This window comes from Sitophilus oryzae, unplaced genomic scaffold, assembly GCF_002938485.1.
Source record: "Sitophilus oryzae breed Bouriz unplaced genomic scaffold, Soryzae_2.0 scaffold_186_pilon_pilon, whole genome shotgun sequence".
Classification (NCBI taxonomy): Eukaryota; Metazoa; Arthropoda; class Insecta; order Coleoptera; family Curculionidae; genus Sitophilus; species Sitophilus oryzae.
The window spans coordinates 16440-34220 of NW_022146579.1; the positions used below are offsets into that span (position 1 = coordinate 16440).

The window sequence follows — 17781 nt, forward strand, 5'->3', positions numbered from 1 at the left end:
ATGTCCCAAATGCCATCCCACTGCAGTCACAGCATAACAGTTCTTATCATAGCAGTTCAATGGTCTGTGGTTCACGCTAAAAGTTAAAAAACACAGAAAAACTAAAAAGCTGCATGTTTACTAATTATATCTTCTTCTGAAGATACATTTAAATCTGATATATTAATTAGGTTTCTTAAACAAAAAATAAACTAATTACTAACATTATTCCACAATATTATAAATAAGTTTTATTTTCTACAAAATGATTTTATAGCTAGGGTTAAAGAAAAGTTGATTAACTGACAAGTTGTGGTTTACAAGCATCTTTACAAATAGTTCTGACAAAATAGTGCTGGGACCTCCTTGTCTTTGTGGGATAACTTCAGGATGCAGTCCTCGTCTATGTGGTTCTCTTTCATGAACTAAAAAAGAAACTAATCCAGACTTATAAACTTGTTGATCGTGAGGGGGATGATTAGCTGGCACGCCAATCTATTACGGTCCAATACTAATGAGTTATTTGGCGTAAGTCTGTAGTTGACTTTTGGACCAATTAATAAGTTAGAGGAGAAAGAAGCCAAAGAAAAGTTAATGAAAGCAACTTAAAAATATTTAACAAAGGAAGATCAGGATTTTAAAAAGACGCTTCAATACAAATTAAAATTCTTAACACTTATGCATGAGGTGTGAAATGGAGAGTGGGAAACGGTTATGTCAATAATGCGTAGAGACTTAGGAAGGGACAGATGAACATGGTGATCATGATGCAGCTATGCTGTCTGTACTGCGGTATCTCAGCCAGACGGAAATAGCTTTTTATTTACTAATAAGGTGAAAATTGGCCCATTTTCTCGTTGCTAAAATGCCAGCAGACAACGCGAAAGAGGCATGAAATTTTGGAAAAAATATGGCTCACATGCATACCCATTTGTGGAATGTCCCATTTCATTTTAAAAGCCAATATATAAAAATTTGGGCAAAAAAGAAGTTTCTTTAAATCAGCAGCAGACAGTTATCCAAAGCGCGATATTACTCTAGCGCTTTCGGGGAACGCTCCCCCGCCTTGAAAATCGTGCATTTTAAAAAAATTCCTTTATATTTTAGAAAACTTTGTAGAACTTCGCCGCAAATTTACCCATTAACGGTATAATTTTTAATCTACCATGCTTACGGCTTGGTTACTCTATGGTTACGACACTAGAAGAATGGATGCAAATACAGAAAAAAAAATAGGTGACTACAAAATTATTTAAAAATAAATCTTTCTAAAAATGTCTTTTTAAATTTTTAAAGTAAAATGTCTCGATTATTTTGGACTCATTTTGAAAAACGGTAAGAAAATATATTTCTTTTGTCAAGATAAGTATTATTAAAAAATCAAAAAAAATATCAACGCATGTCAAAACCTTGTAAATAAAATTAATATTGATTATGTCGATATTAATGAAATTGCTATTCAAAATTTGTATTTTGTTCGTAAACTTTTTGGGTGTTATTAAATTTTGTAAATATTCAAAGTCGGGCCTGGACATTCTTGGAAAGTTTTTGAACTGATTATAGCCCTCCTCAGACACAAAGTTGTTGCAGTAAATTATATCGATTCCTAAAATTTGGCTTGCCACAAGCGCGAATGTTTTTCGATTTTTGTTCTTTTTAATATTAAGCTGTTAATGACTGCAGCCTCGACAATTTCTTGGTCGTCCATTATTTTCGCCAACACATAACTCTGCTGTGCGCGCATAAACGGATCACTTCATTCGTCGAAAAATAAGGTTTTAAACATTTTTAAAAAAAAAAAAAAACCGAAAAAAAATAAAAACAACCCGGGGAATGCCGTGTGCGCTCAAGTCTAAACGCACCATAAGACACTCGAAGACATTTCTCAGGACTTACAACCAAGAAAAATACAATACCATACAGGGTATTCCATTTAAAATATCACTCCGATCTACTCACACTTTTTTTGGGTCACCCTATGGAAGTTAAGATATTTTCCTGATATACATCCTAGTATACACTTTAGGCTTGCACTTAAACAAAATTCCCAAGCTTTTTATTCTAGAAGGTACAGATGCCCGACTCATTATTACCGGACCCTGCATATTGCAAACAAACCGGTCAATATTGTATTCAGGGTTGGCAAGTTCTAGCTTTTTACACAGTATTGCGAACTAGTTCAATCATTGTTAATCGCTTCGTATGCCTACGGAATATTAAAACACTTTGTATAATTAAGGAAATATAAAACTTCTGAAATCCAAGCAAATAATACAAAAAAACCCTACTGAAATCCAAACTAATTACACCTTAAAACACCTACACAGTTGTTAATTAAATTTCTCTGTGTATTAACAGATGATTTACTACCGATTTCCAGCTCAAAAATATTTCCTCCGGTATTTTCAAGTATTAATGGTTTCCAGTTGACTAAGCATTCTCATTTCGAACTAATTAAGAGAAAATTTACCAAACACCTCTTTCCGAGAAAACGTTTTGAGCCCGAACCGTTTTACACGTAGATTATTTCAATTTCGCTACCAAAGAATATTCCTAATGCTACAGTATTTAGAGGTAATTTACCCCGGCCGACTACGTTTCTGCGAAATTGTTAATCCGATACCCGTGAAATAAATTTAAATGGGCGCCGGCTATGTGTTATGCATTTAAAATATGGATTTTGCATCAGAATAGTGCGAAATCAAATTGTGGCGTAGGTCGGGTAAGGCAGGTCAGTAGCGCATTGAAATTATTTTTCGGTGTTACTTCGCTATAATTTACATTTTTTTTGTAACTAATGTGCCTAATAATTTAAAAAGACAAAGTACTCCACTCATACAAACTTACCTAGGAAAAAAGTCCTCCACTAGCTAAAAAAGAAGTGAACACTTTACTCCATTCCCAAGTGGAAACCAACTTAAAACAGAACTCAAGAACCTGGAAAACTTCATCCGGAACATAAAAATTCTCCAACAGTCTTATGGTGCGTTTAGACTTGAGCACGCACGCACTGATCCTCCGCGAATGCTCAAGTGTAAACGGCTGTGCGCGCACGCTCACTCTGTATCTGTTCGTGCGCGTCTGGTGTCGGTTTTTGGTCCGTGCTCAAAGGGATTTTATGTGTGCGCGAACGCTCAATTTGGACCGGCAATTTGTTTTGTCTGCGTTCGTGCGTGCGTGTATAATTTTTTTTCGTTTTCTTTATTAAAATTATGGAGTGGATCAATGAATCTTCGTTATTATTAATTGAAAAATATGAAAAGTTGCCTATATTATGGGATGCTAAACATTCTTTGTATTATTAAAAAATCAAAAAAATATAACGCATGGCAAAACCTTGTAAATAAAATTAATATTGAATATGTCGATATTAATGAAATTGCTATTCTAAAATTTGTATCTTTTGTTCGTAATTTTTGGTGTTATTAAATTTGGAAATATTCAAAGTCGGGCCTGGTCATTCTTGTAAAGTTTTTGAACTGATAATAGCCCTCCTCAGACACTAAGTTGTTGCAGTAAATTATATCGATTTCTAAAAATTTGGGTTTGCCACCAGCGACGATGTTTTCGATTTTTGTTCTTTTTAATAATTAAGCTGTTAATGACTGCAGCCTCGACTATTTCTTGGTCGTCCATTATTTTCGCCAACACAACTCTGCTGTGCGCGCACAAATGGATCACTTCATTCGTCGAAAAATAAGTTTTTAATTTGAACGGAGCCGAGAGCGCGAACGAATGTCGTGCGCGCTCAGGTCTAAACGTACCATAAGACACTCGAAGATATTTCTCAGGACTTACAACCAAGAAAAATGCAATACCATACAGGGTGTTCCATTTAAAATATCACTCCGATCTACTCACACTTTTTTTGGGTCACCCTATAGAAGTTAAGATATTTTCCGATATACATCCTAGTATACACTTTAGGCTTGCACTTAAACAAAATTCCCAAGTTTTTTATTCTAGGAGCTACAGATGCCCGACTCATTATTACCGGACCCTGCATATTGCAAACAAACCGGTCAATATTGTATTCAGAGTTGGCAAGTTCTAGCTTTTTACACAGTATTGCGAACTCTTTCAATCATTGTTAATCGCTCCGTATGCCTACGGAATATTAAAACACTTTGTATAATTAAGGAAATATAAAACTACTGAAATCCAAGCAAATAATACAAAAAAACCCTACTGAAATCCAAACTAATTACACCTTAAAACACCTACATTCCTGTTAATTAAATTTCTCTGTGTATTAACAGACGCTTTGCTACCGATTTCCAGCTCAAAAATATTTCCTCCGGTATTTTCAAGTATTAATGGTTTCCAGTTGACTAAGCATTCTCATTTCGAACTAATTAAGAGAAAATTTACCAAACACCTCTTTCCGAGAATAGGTTTTGAGCCCGAACCGTTTTACACGTAGATTATTTCAATTTCGCTGGCAAAGAGTATTCCTAATGCTACAGTATTTAGAGGTAATTTACCCCGACCGACTACATTTCTGCGAAATTGTTAATCTGATACCCATGAAATAAATTTAAATGGGCGCCGGCTATGTGTTATGCATTTAAAATATGTATTTTGCATCAGAATAGTGCGAAATCAAATTGTGGCGTAGGTCGGGTAAGGCCGGTCAGTAGCGCATTGAAATTATTTTTCGGTGTTACTTCGCTATAATTTACATTTTTTTTGTAACTAATGTGCCTAATAATTTAAAAAGACAAAGTACTCCACTCATACAATCTTACCTAGTAAAAATGTCCTCCACTAGCTAGAAAAGAAGCGAACACTTTACTCCATTCCCAAGTGGAAACCAACTTAAAACAGAACTGAAGAACCTGGAAAACTTCATCCGGAACCTGGAATATAAAAATTCTCCAACAGTCTAAGACACTCGAAGACATTTCTCAGGACTTACAACCAAGAAAAATGCAATCCCATACAGGGTGTTCCATTTAAAATATCATTCCGACCTACTCACACTTTTTTTGGGTCACCCTATGGAAGTTAAGACATTTTCCTGATATACATCTTAGTATACACTTTAGGCTTGCACTTAAACAAAATTCCCAAGTTTTTTATTCTAGGAGCTACAGATGCCCGACTCGTTATTGCCGGACCCTGCATATTACAAACAAAGATGTAAAAGAGGCCTTTAATAATGACCTGTCAATATTGTATTCAGGGTTGGCAAGTTCTAGCTTTTTACACAGTATTGCGAACTATTTCTATCATTGTTAATCGCTCCGTACGCCCACGGAATATTGGAACACTTTGTATAATTAAGGAAATATAAAACTACTGAAATCCAAGCAAATAATATAAAAAAAATTCACAGATTTTGTAACATGCGCAACCATCATAGGCGTATTGAAAACACCAGATACAAGTCGGCGGTTGTCGGCAATCACCTGTTTTTTTACATTTTATATTAATTTGTGACGTCATTTGGAAGAGCTCAATAGAAATATAAAGAACTAAACCTTGTTTGGAAAGCAATTTGACATTCGTGACGTCACCACTCCGGCAGTCTAACATGCGTCCAGACCTGACGAGCCGAGTGCGAGACGAGAGCAAGACAAGAGCGAGACGAGAGCGAGACATTTTCTATCCATTTTTTACGCCAACCTGCCACGAGACAAGCCGAGTGGGTTCATAGTGAAAGAAAGCCAAACGTATATTAAATTGCTATTGAATATAACAAACGATGGCCAAATAATAACGCATACAGTAATAAATTTTTGTATCTTTAATATGATATTCGGTCTTTAACATGGTATTCATCGTCGGTTTTTCCCCTTTGGGCTGTTTTTCTTTATCCCTTACACGACGTTTTTACATAATGCACGTTTTTTAACGTTTTTCAGAACAAATGTTAAATAAAAAAGTTATTGGTTAGGTTAAGAAGCACATTTTAACATTACTATAGAGTATACAGGGTAATTCAAAAAAGTGTTGCGGATATAACATACATACATACCGCCATTACTCGCTGACGAGTATTTGACACGCATCAGAAGATGGTCACGCAAGGTGTTTTCTTTCATGAGCTTTTCTGTGACTGAAAAGCCCGATACGTGATGTTATCGGTCTACCGCACTCCAGACATTCAAAAATCTCAAATAAAAATAGAGATAAATCTCAGATAAAAATAAATTAAAATATAATTGGCCCCACCGATAATTTAGTTTGCAGCTTCTTTTCATCATACCTAATAGACCGAGAGCTGGCTACATAAAAAACCTTATCATCGTTACATGGCTAATTTTTTGTGTGAAGTATCCTTGGGGCTTAAAGCGGGGGCGGCCAATCGAAAGGGTGAAATTTTGATACTAAAAATATTATATGGTACACGAGTTATAATTGCCAAATAGCTTTTATTTATTATTAGGAAACGTGTAAAATTGTTGACAGACAATTTTCTCGTGGCTGAAATGCCGGCAGACAACGCGAAAGAGGCATAGAATTTTGACAAAAGAAAATCATCGCATACATGCATGTCGGTTGGTGGAATCTCATGTTTATTGTTAATTAATTTAAAAAGCTGTAAGCAAAAGGGCAGACAAAAAAATCGTTATTGAAATAATAAAAAAATATATTTATAATATAATCGTATATTATACCTACGATTTATCGATACTTATTTTTTAATAATTTTTAAAATTTCATGCCTCTTTCGCGTTGTCTGTCGGCATTTTAGCGACTAGAAAAATGTCTGCCAACAATTTTCCACGTTTCCTAATAATAAATAAAAGCTATTTTCGCAATTATAACTCATGTATCTTATAATATTTTTAGTGTCAAAATTTCACCCTTTCGATTGGCCGCCCCCGCTTTAAGCCCCGGATCGCGCTGGCACACATGACTATTTCATAATGGCTACACAAAAGGATACTTCACACAAAATTAGCCAAAGCAGAACGATGATAAGGTTTTTTATGTAGCCAGTCCTTAGACTATAATAAAAACCGTGACAACCACTACTTATAGTATGTACCTACATGTGTATTTTAAACATCATTAAGAGATTTAAGTATAAAAGGTGCCCATAATGCTGAGTAGCGGTATTGACAGTTTTTGTTATGAGGAAAATAAGCAGCAAAATATATTATCGACTGCAGCAACTATGTATTCCTAGTTTACATTCAGTATGTCCAATTAATAAGGAATATTATACCTATACATGCTTTTAAACATTTTCTACCATTATATTTTGATAGTTGAGTTTTTGAAATTATTTGTTAGCTTCTTAAACAAAACAGACCCATAATAATTCAAATCTTTATCACCCAAGACCAAGACAAATTTTTTTTAAAATTATTGCATGCCTTAAGTATTTGCAAAGTTAACAAAAATATTTCTTTGCATACCTTGCAATTAATATATTTGGTCTAATTTATCAGTTCTGCATCATATCCGAAATTCAGATTGTGTGTGAAGAAAAATGGCAAGTAAAAAATGTACAATTTTAATTACTAATTACACAGTCCTTCCCATTGAGTTCTTCTGCCTAAAATTTATATTGCTTCCATTAAGATTTTAAATATAAATGATTGAAATTCATAACAAGTTTACCACAATTTAAACTTAAGATAATTATTTAATTATTAAATTCATAATTATATTAAAAAATAACACTACGAAGTTAATAAATATTAACTATTTCTAGTTAATCATTTAATAGTTATTCTGATAAAAACACACTGGATTTTTTATTTTAGAAATCATACAGGCTATAATCATTAATATGACTATGTATTAACAATACTTAAATTAAAATTTATTTGAAGGAATGCTACAGAAGTATTAACTCAGAATTATTAAACTGCTCATCGCGTTATCGATGTCGGCGTCTTGTGACTGTTGTCTGGCTGATTGGCCGTTTAGGTACCTATAGTTTGATTTCAAGATAACGCAGATTTTAATGTGCCATTTGTGGTTTTGTTATTGGAATTTTTTTTACATATTTGGTATACTCTATGAAGTGCTCATGTCATTTTCAATTATTAACGTACCTATTTAGATACATTTAAAATTAATTAATTAGTGTATAATGGTGAATTATGGGTTTGTTTATTTTTTATGAAATGTATTTTTTTTCTATTAAAATAAACATAGTTTTACTTCAAAATTACTAGCTAGCCATTTTCTTAAATACGGGCTGTTAATTAAGTATCTGGCCAACTTCAGAAGGTGATTCTTTGTGTTTTTAAGGTAAAAAGTTTCTATCTCAGTTACTCAAAGGTAAAAATATAAACATGTGTCCGGAAATGCATAATTTTAAAGATACAGGGTGTCAAGTCCTAATAGACATTTTTTTATTAATATTTCAAAGATCCGTTGGCCGATTTTGTTGAAATTTCGCCGTGTTGTGAATTTTGATAAGTTAGCACTAATTATATTAATTATTGTCCTAAGTTGATAATTAAAAAAATAATAATCATATATGTGTGATATGTGATTCTGCTCTTTCTCGTATAATTTGCTCCTTGTTTCTCATACGGAAATAGTTAGATTAAAATAGCCAAACTGTACCTAACAACCCATGCCTTGACATATTTTCTTTTAAAATAATATCGCTTACTTTATCCGCCGCGCCGGTCCAGACTCGATCTTGCCCTATTCGCTCATCAACGCCGGCTCTATCAACTTAAGAACGTGTTGACAGGCAGGTTATTGAACCCATGTTGTTTCTAGTATGTCGTTTTTTTAAAGATGGGTCCCATATAAACGCGGCCAGAAGTATTTTCAATACTAAAACCCCTACTGAAATCCAAACTAATTACACCTTACAACACCTACACAGTTGTTAATTAAATTTCTCTGTGTATTAACAGATGCTTTACTACCGATTTCCAGCTCAAAAATATTTCCTCCGGTATTTTCAAGTATTAATGGTTTCCAGTTGACTAAGCATTCTCATTTCGAACTAATTAAGAGAAAATTTACCAAACACCTCTTTCCGAAAAAACGTTTTGAGGCCGAACCGTTTACACAGATTATTTCAATTTCTTTACCAAAAGAGTATTCCTAATGCTACAGTATTTAGAGGTAATTTACCCCGGCCGACTACATTTCTGCGGAATTGTTAATCCGATACCCGCGAAATAAATTTAAATGGGTGCCGGCTATGTGTTATGCATTTAAAATATGTATTTTGCATCAGAATAGTGCGAAATCAAATTGTGACGTGGGTCGGGTCAGGTCGGTCAGTAGCGCACTGAAATTATTTTTCGGTGTTACTTCGTTATAATTTGCGTTTTTTGTTTAACTAATATACCTAATAATTTAAAAAATACTAGGAACTACACTCATACAAACTTACCTAGAAAAAAAGTCCTCCTCTAGCTAGAAAAGGTGGGAAATCAACTTAAAGCAGAACTCAAGAACCTGGAAGACTCCATCTGTAACCTGGAATAGGAATTATCCAACGGTCTAATATAAAGTCGTACCTCTATCAATATACTATCAATTTTTTTTTCTTTTAATTCTTGGCTTTAGGTCGTTGGGGTCGCAAAGATGTTACTAGATTTTGTTCATTATTTTTTTTTATGACGACGCGCGACGCCGCGACGCGACGTTTCGACAGTATATCTCTTTTTCAAGTCTCTTGAACGTAGATTCCTACAGAATTAAAATTGTTAAAAACTGGACTAAAACACAGTAACACATATTAAAACTATTATTTTAATTGAGTAGACATCGGCTATTGAAACGATAATTATGTTTTATACAAAACAGGTCGAAAATACATACTACACTATACTAAAGTGTGGTGTCCCGAAACAATTAAAATAATAGTTTTAATATGTGTTATTGTGCTGTTGTCCAGTTTTAACAATTTTAATTCTGTAGGAATCTACGTTCAAGAGACTAGAAAAAGACATAAATATACTGTCGAAACGTCGTCATAAAAATAAAATAATGAACAAAATCTAGTAACATCTTTGCAACCCCAACAACCTAAAGCCAAGCAGCAATATATTATATTGATCGCTACCTGTACCTACATATGCGGCAGAACGTGGACTTGACGAGTCTGATACCACAAAACCCACTACGCCCCCTCATTACATTGACTGTTTGCAAGTTTTTCAAATTTTTATTGACGGACGCATCGTCTGATTTTTTAGTAGAATGATTGATTAAAACGGTAGTAGACTTACAGTAGAACCATAAAAACCTACCTGGAAATCTAGAAATATCTACTATCTACCTAGAAAAGCGTGAGCAGCCGCTGGAAATATTTTATAGTTTTATCGAAGCTATAACAAAGACGTTTTATGATAATTGAGTTAATGGCATGTGCCTATCGGCAGTTTACCAATAGCTCAAGACGTGATGTGATACTGTTCATAAAGCCTGCTAAAATATTTTATTAGATTGGTAGTACTCAGGCGTTCGAAATAATATACATTGTTACGTTTTTCGTCGGTTCCGTGTGGATAGAAAGTCACAAGTTATTTAAACACAATTTATTCTACACAAAGTAACAACAAAAAAATAACGATAAAATACTTTAAAGAACTATTTACAAACTATTTATAACTATTTATCTAGAAAGAATTTATTTTGAATTTAGCGCGGCAACTGTACTCGTTTATTTGTTTCTGTCCTCCCCTCAGGCCTCAGGCATCGGCTTATATACCCACAGCTAAACAGTTCTCGAATAGTCCGTTAGACGTTAGATCATTAGGTGCATAGAGAGAAGGTTTAGAATGTTCTCGTATGTACTCCTCCATTCCAGTGGAACTCGATTGTTCTCGAACGTTCGAATGAATCATTACGGTGTCTATTCTTTAATACGATATTAAGGTCATATGGGGGCGGGGCATATTAGTTACTTAGAGTTAGCCGAGTCCACATGGGTCCCCAACAATATGAAGATAATAATTATAAAATTTACCGTCCAGATATTGTCAGTAAGCAAAATATTTTTTGTACAGATCGAAATCAATACAGATTATTTAGTATCAGCTAGTCATTCCATTTCGTCTCAGGTCTTTATTTTATATTATCTTCTTTTTTTGTACCAATTCAATTTTGTTTTTTATGCAAATTGTGCAGGTATAATTTAATTATCAAATTAAAACTATATAAAATACAAAATCGAAGAAAAAATAATTGCAAAACATATCAGAAAATACAACATTTAATAATCGATGATTCGTATAGATGTGGGCTATATTATTTAAAAGAGTAAGGTCTAAAATTAAATACTTTATTTCAAATAATAATGGTGTATGTAATTAAATATTTTAAATTTTATTTCAAAGCTGTGCTCATAACCTTTCGAGTAAAGGTTATGAGCTCGTTAAAGCTAAAAATAATTAAAAAATATATCGATATGAAAATATTAAAAAAAATTTTTAATAATTTTGTTTTAAAAAAAAACTCCTAGCGAAATAAAATTAAAAATAATTTTTTAATATAGTTTTACTCAAACTTTTTTATATAGCGCATTTTATATTGTCCATTTCTAACATTTACAGTTTCTTTACTACTACCGTATGATCGAATAAAAACGGCATCAGCGATGGCTATGAAATGAAGATTGCTGTCATTTTATATATAAAATTATATGGGAAATGTCATTAATCGTCATTTCATAGCCATCGCTGACGCCGTTTTAATTCGATCATACGGTATTTTACTAAACAGAGATCACCAGTTATTTGTAATTTATATTGTATATGTTATATTACTGTCTCAAAGTAATGAATATTATGCAAAATTTTTTCAAGATTTCCTAAAGAAGATCGCAAGATCACTTATAAAAACTTTAATTACTATTAATTTTTGACTTCCGCCTGTAGACTTAGTCTATTAGTTACGTGAGGTAACCAAAGGGGGAAGGGAATCAAGCCGAATCTCACTAAATCTCACGTGAGGAAGAGAGGCATTTTCGGCAAATAACACATAATTTTTTGTAAAAAAAATAGTATAAACATGTGAGGAAATTAGATCAATTTAAAGTAAAACATGTTTTTAGGGAGGGGGAGGACGTCAAGATACATCTCACGAAATCTGACCAGTGGGTGAAAGGAGGTCTTCAACGCCTCACGGAGTTTATGGACGCCTCCTTAAGCTAGCCAATATCAGCCAATATCATAAGGATTTCTACGCATCTTCTTGCTTATTTTTTTTACCTCTATATCTCTGAAAAATACCGACATTACAATGCTACCTATAGTTACATTCTCTTTTCCTTGATTTCAGGTACAAAGATGACCAAGAGTTCTACAGGTACTCACCAACAGGCCGCCAGATAGTCCAGTTTCCTCTGAGCGGCATCAATGTGGATTCAGACGATACGAGTTGCGACGCACAAATCTGTAATTTGGTGTTGACAAAGCTCAGAAGACCTGAAAGCTCTGGCGCTTACCGATGTGAAATCAGCAGCGAAGCACCGACTTTTAATTTGGTTTCGAAAACGCACAACGTCACAATAGTTGGTAAGAATAACTAAATATATTTGAGGAGCAGACTTACTAAATGCATTTTATCCATTTTTTAAGATTTTCAACCAAAGTTGGCATTGCAAACTACATACACAGAGTTACAATACGATGCCAGAAACGACGTGTTAAATACATTTTATCCCATTCGAATTAAATGGGGAAAGTACCTTAGACTTTCTATGTGCTGTATGTCCATTGGCGGTAGACAAACAGAAGTATGTCCTTGTGTGTTGTGGACATACTGCTGTTTATTTGTCATTGCTAGATGAATAGTTTTTTATGTACTAATTTTTTTCTATTTTTTGAATAATACTACTTAAAATAATGAATGGTACTATGACTGGGAACCATGTAGTTGGGGATACAGACCATGGTAGAAGAAAAATGAAGAGAAATTTCACGTCTAAATGACAGTCAACAATTTTTTTTTAATTTTTTTCAGATATCATGAAAACTATATTTTTCACATGTAGGTGTACTATTTTTATGATTTTTTATCCATTTTTAAAGTATAACTAGTTTTTCTGTAAGTTTCGTAAAATTCGAAATCATGGACAGAATGCATCTAGAAAGTCTGTTCCTCATTTAGATTAATATTTCGTTGTTTTAATGCCCTCAAAATAGTTAAAATTGTTTATATTTGGTCGATATCGATCAAAATAGATCTCATGTTTATTTTTTTGTGATTGGTCGACGACATTTCGACAAATATTTCGTCCACCTCAGGACTACACTATATGTGTCTTATATAAATACCGGGTGCGTCTCAAAAGTGGCTCACCCCTATAATTTTTTTTTCAGTTAAAAAAACGAGATTTGGTATGTCAGTATATGACATAAATTAGGATTGATTGACGTATTCAATTGTTTTCCGTCATTTGCTGTTTCATCGGAAATGACTACAACTTTTGATTTTTAAATGACACCCTAGGTATTTTTTTACTTTATTCGATAGAAAATAACACTCTCAATAGAATGACATATCATATGTCAAATTTTGACATTTTTTATTTGAATTTATAACTTGCGGTTCGTAACGAAAATTTGACTCAAAATACCAAGGTGTGGTATCAAATTATTCGTAAAAAATGCTTTTTTCAAATATGCTAATGAGCCACCCTCGTTCCATTTGAAAAAATTGAGATATGATTATAAATACGATTTGGGCATCTTTTAACCGGCCAGGATAAGACACTAAAAAGATTAGACGATCAAATCTATTTTTCCAAGGCTCCTTGATTAAGAATTAGTGTTTTTAACATAGCGATGGCACTATAGATTGAAATTTAAAGTGCTATTTTTTTATTAAGGGAGAATGTCAAAAGTTGACATATGATGTCATTATACAGGGTTGTTCACCACATACGACACGGAGTATTGTAGCTAAACGATTAGATTTTTACAAATTGTAAGTTTTGGGTTCGTTGGAGGACTATTAGAGCTACAATTTGAAAATATCTTTACAAGGTACAAAGTGTCCCAAATAAGTAAAAAATATTATAGTTGTATTTTTTTAAATGGAACACCCTGTATATTATTCTATTTTTAGATTCTACGATTAAAATAAAGGTAAATTTGATTAAGGTTTATCACACTTAAACCTTACCGTTTTTGAAATATTTTGAATTTTATGAAATTGCAGTAAACATTTTAAGGCTTCATTTCTCCAAGAGTATCAAAGTTTTTAATACTAAATATTTACTGAAGATTATTTATTGATGAGATATTGTGTTGCAATAATAAAAATTCTACTACCTTATACAGAGTGTCCAAAAATTTATATTAAGTAATTACTAGCTTTAAACAGCAATAACTTGTTTAATTTAAATGGAACACCCTGTATATTTTACGTGAATCATATGCACAATTTAATTGTCTATCAAATTGCATTATACCATTTTTTACCCATCTCTTCAAGTTTTCGTAGAAAATGCATTTTTTTATAATTTAGACCTCATTAATCACTATACCTATGGAATATTGACATTTTATATTATTTTTAAAGATGTAACAAATTTTCAAAGAGTACAGACACTAATATTGTCGATATAGTTGGCTTATTTTATTAAAAAATAAAATAAAAAGCTGTTTAAATATTTTTTGTTAAAGAGGACCAATTAATATAATCCCAGTATTCAAACTACATTAATTGACTGTTTACGTTGATTAATAATAATTGCTCCAGAACTGAAAAACTGAATTTTGTGTGTGTATTAGACACTGTGGTAACAAGTAAGACATTTTATTTTACTTAAAAATTTTATTTTATTTTTTGACGAATGCTAATTTATAAAAACAGAGACGTTCATTTCCAAAACTTATTATAATATTGATTTCTGAGCCAAATCAACATTTATTTAGAATACTTTATTAATTAAAACAATTTAAAAGTATGTAATTAATGGTGGGAAATAATAATTTTTGGTGGGAAATAATGGTGGTATATTTAATTGGTATACTCTTTTAAAAAGATTTAAATAGCTTTTTGTATACCAATAATAGGCTTGCAATATTTACCACCTGTATATTTTGTACATATATGTTGCTTTAAAAAAAATCTGAAATGTCAATATTCCATGGGTATAGTGATAAATGAGGTCTAAATTATAAGAAAATGCATTTTCTAAGAAAACCTGATGAGATAGGTAAAAAATGGTATAATATAATTTGATAGACAATTAAATTGTACATGTAATTCTCCTAAAATATATAGGGTGTTCCATTTAAATTAAACAAATTATTGTCGTTTAAAGCTAGTAATTACCTAATATAAATTTTTGGACACTCTGTATAAGGTAGTAAAAATTTTATTATTGCTACATAATATCTGATCAATAAATAATCTTCAGTAAATATTTAGTATTAAAAACTTTGATACCCTTGGAGAAATGAAGCCTCAAAATTTTTACTGCAATTTCATAAAATTGAAAATATTTCAAAAACGGTAAGGTTTAAGTGGGAAAACCCTTAATCAAATTTACCTTTATTTCGATCGTAGAATCCAAAAATAGAATAATATACACGGTGTACCATTTAAAAAAAATACAACTATAATATTTTTTAATTATTTGGGACACTCTGTGTCTTGTAAAAATATTTTTAAATTGTAGCTCTAATAGTCCTGCAACGAAGCCAAAACTTACAATTTGTAAAAATCTAATCGTTTAGCTACAATACTCCGTGTCTTATGTGGTGAACAACCCTGTATTCAGAATATCATTTTCTATCGAATAAAGTAAAAAAATACCGAGGGTGCCATTTAAAAATCAAAAGTTGTAGTTATTTCCGATGAAACAGGGAGTGACCAAAAACAATTGAATACGTCAATCAATCCCAATTTATGTCATATACTAACATACCAAATCTCGTTGTTTTATCTGAAAAAAATAAAAAAGTTATAGGGGTGAGCCACTTTTGAGACGCACCCGATATATGTGTTCGTTCGTCACATTCCTAAACCCTTCGTCACATCCCTTAAATGCATTTCCATAAAGACAATAATATACTACTTTGGAAACATTATTTTACTGAATTTTACTTTCCAGAAATTGACTTGTGTATAACGGAATAAATATTTCCAGTCTTTCTAAAATCCTTTCATATTTTAGAAACATACTGAAAGATCAATTTATGGAAAGAAAGTAACGTTTTTAAAAGTTCCCGAAATTTTGAAAATATTTGGTTTGGAAATATAAGAAATGTGCGAAGGCGGTTCTGAGTCTCTCTATTTGACGATTCATTTGACGCATTTGAATTTGATTTGAAATTTTTGTGGATTTGTTAGTCTTTACTGAGCTTATTTTATGTTATATATTATTTATTCTACAACTTGTATTTAGCAAGAGAGGTAGTAAATCTAGAAGGAAATTATGGCAGAACTTAAATTAACAGTGACACTATTGCAATTTATCGAAAAAGACTGTAAAATAGATGGTTGTGTAGCGTGCGGTAGATCTCGGTCAAAAATCGGGGGAAAATGGAATAACTTTTCACTAGTAAGTGACTATAATATTCATTTATATATATAAAATTAAAGCTACGAATTTTTATGTAAAAAATGTGCTCTTCGTTTAGTTCGAAACAGTGAACGGTTTCCAAGATATTCGCGTTTAAATGTTCCGATGCATCGATTTTAGCATTAACGAAATCCGGAGATTAATTTATTTAAAATTTCTTTATATTTTATCATTTCCCTAATACTAAAATCGATGCATTGTAATCTTTAAACGCAAATATCTTGAAAACCGTTTACCTTTTCGTACTAAATGAAGAGCACCTGTTTTACTTTTCATATTATTTATTGAAATTACTATAATGATAAAAGAAGTACCACCTTTAGTAATCTCTACCCTAATGGAGAGTACCCTTTCAGAGTCGTTATTAAAAAGGAATGTTTTACAATTGTCATTCGCTTTGGCATTAAAATGTGTATAAAAATACCAAACTTTAGGAAAAACGGTTTACCAATGTTCTTCAAAATAAACAAAATATATTAGTTTTATTAAACCTTTCAAGAGCTGTAACTTCTTCGGGAAGTATTTTAAGGCATATATTTTTCTAAGAAACTTTTTGTTCTATTTTTATCGGTGGTGATTTTTAGTGGGTGATTCTACACACCCACCAAACACACACTAGTCAGATACACTAGTTTTTGACATCCTGTATACTTTTATTTACTACTTGTCAAAGAATTTAGATAGGTAGATCAATTTGATTATCATACGAATTGATATTAAATAACTGTTATAACTTATATTTTTATTAAAATTATATTATACAGGGTTGTTCACCACATAAGACACGGAGTATTGTAGCTAAACGATTAGATTTTTACAAATTGTAAATTTTAGGTTCGTTGAAGGGCTATATTAGAGCTACAATTTAAAATTATTTTTACTTTAGATACAGCCCAAGTAACACAAAAGTGCTCTTTCATATCGCTTTAATCTTTATAATTGTTTTATAAAGGAGTCTGAGGGACTTTAATAACTTTATAAAAGTGTTAGTCCACACTAAATAGTTTTTTAAGCAATAGAACTTTTTAATATAGCTGTTAGAACCGTCTTAGAGCTAAATAATATATCTTCTATATATTTGCTCCAATAAGCCTTTATAAAAGTGACATCCACAGCTGTTAGAGAATTTTTTGCATTTTGCCTGCATAATTGGTTTATAGGCGACTATATAATGCACAAATAAAGCCACTAAACCCTTTTTTTATTATTAAATTAAACTCTTTTATAAAGCCATTATGGAGTAATTTGGGTATTTTTAGCTCAATATGCTTCTATCTAACGCCATTATAGCGAGTCTTTATAAAGGCTTTATTAATATGTCTTTC

The 17781-nt window shown here is 32.0% G+C and overlaps 1 protein-coding gene across 1 annotated transcript in view; it reads left to right on the forward strand.

Annotated features, from left to right (window-relative positions):
• LOC115883339 overlaps positions 1-17781 on the forward strand; it is a 98766-nt gene continuing 80985 nt past the window's right edge. Inside the window, exons 1-2 of the mRNA XM_030901692.1 lie at positions 1-62; positions 12199-12434. Coding sequence (XP_030757552.1) covers positions 1-62; positions 12199-12434 — 298 coding nt within the window. The remainder of the gene's footprint in view (positions 63-12198; positions 12435-17781) is intronic.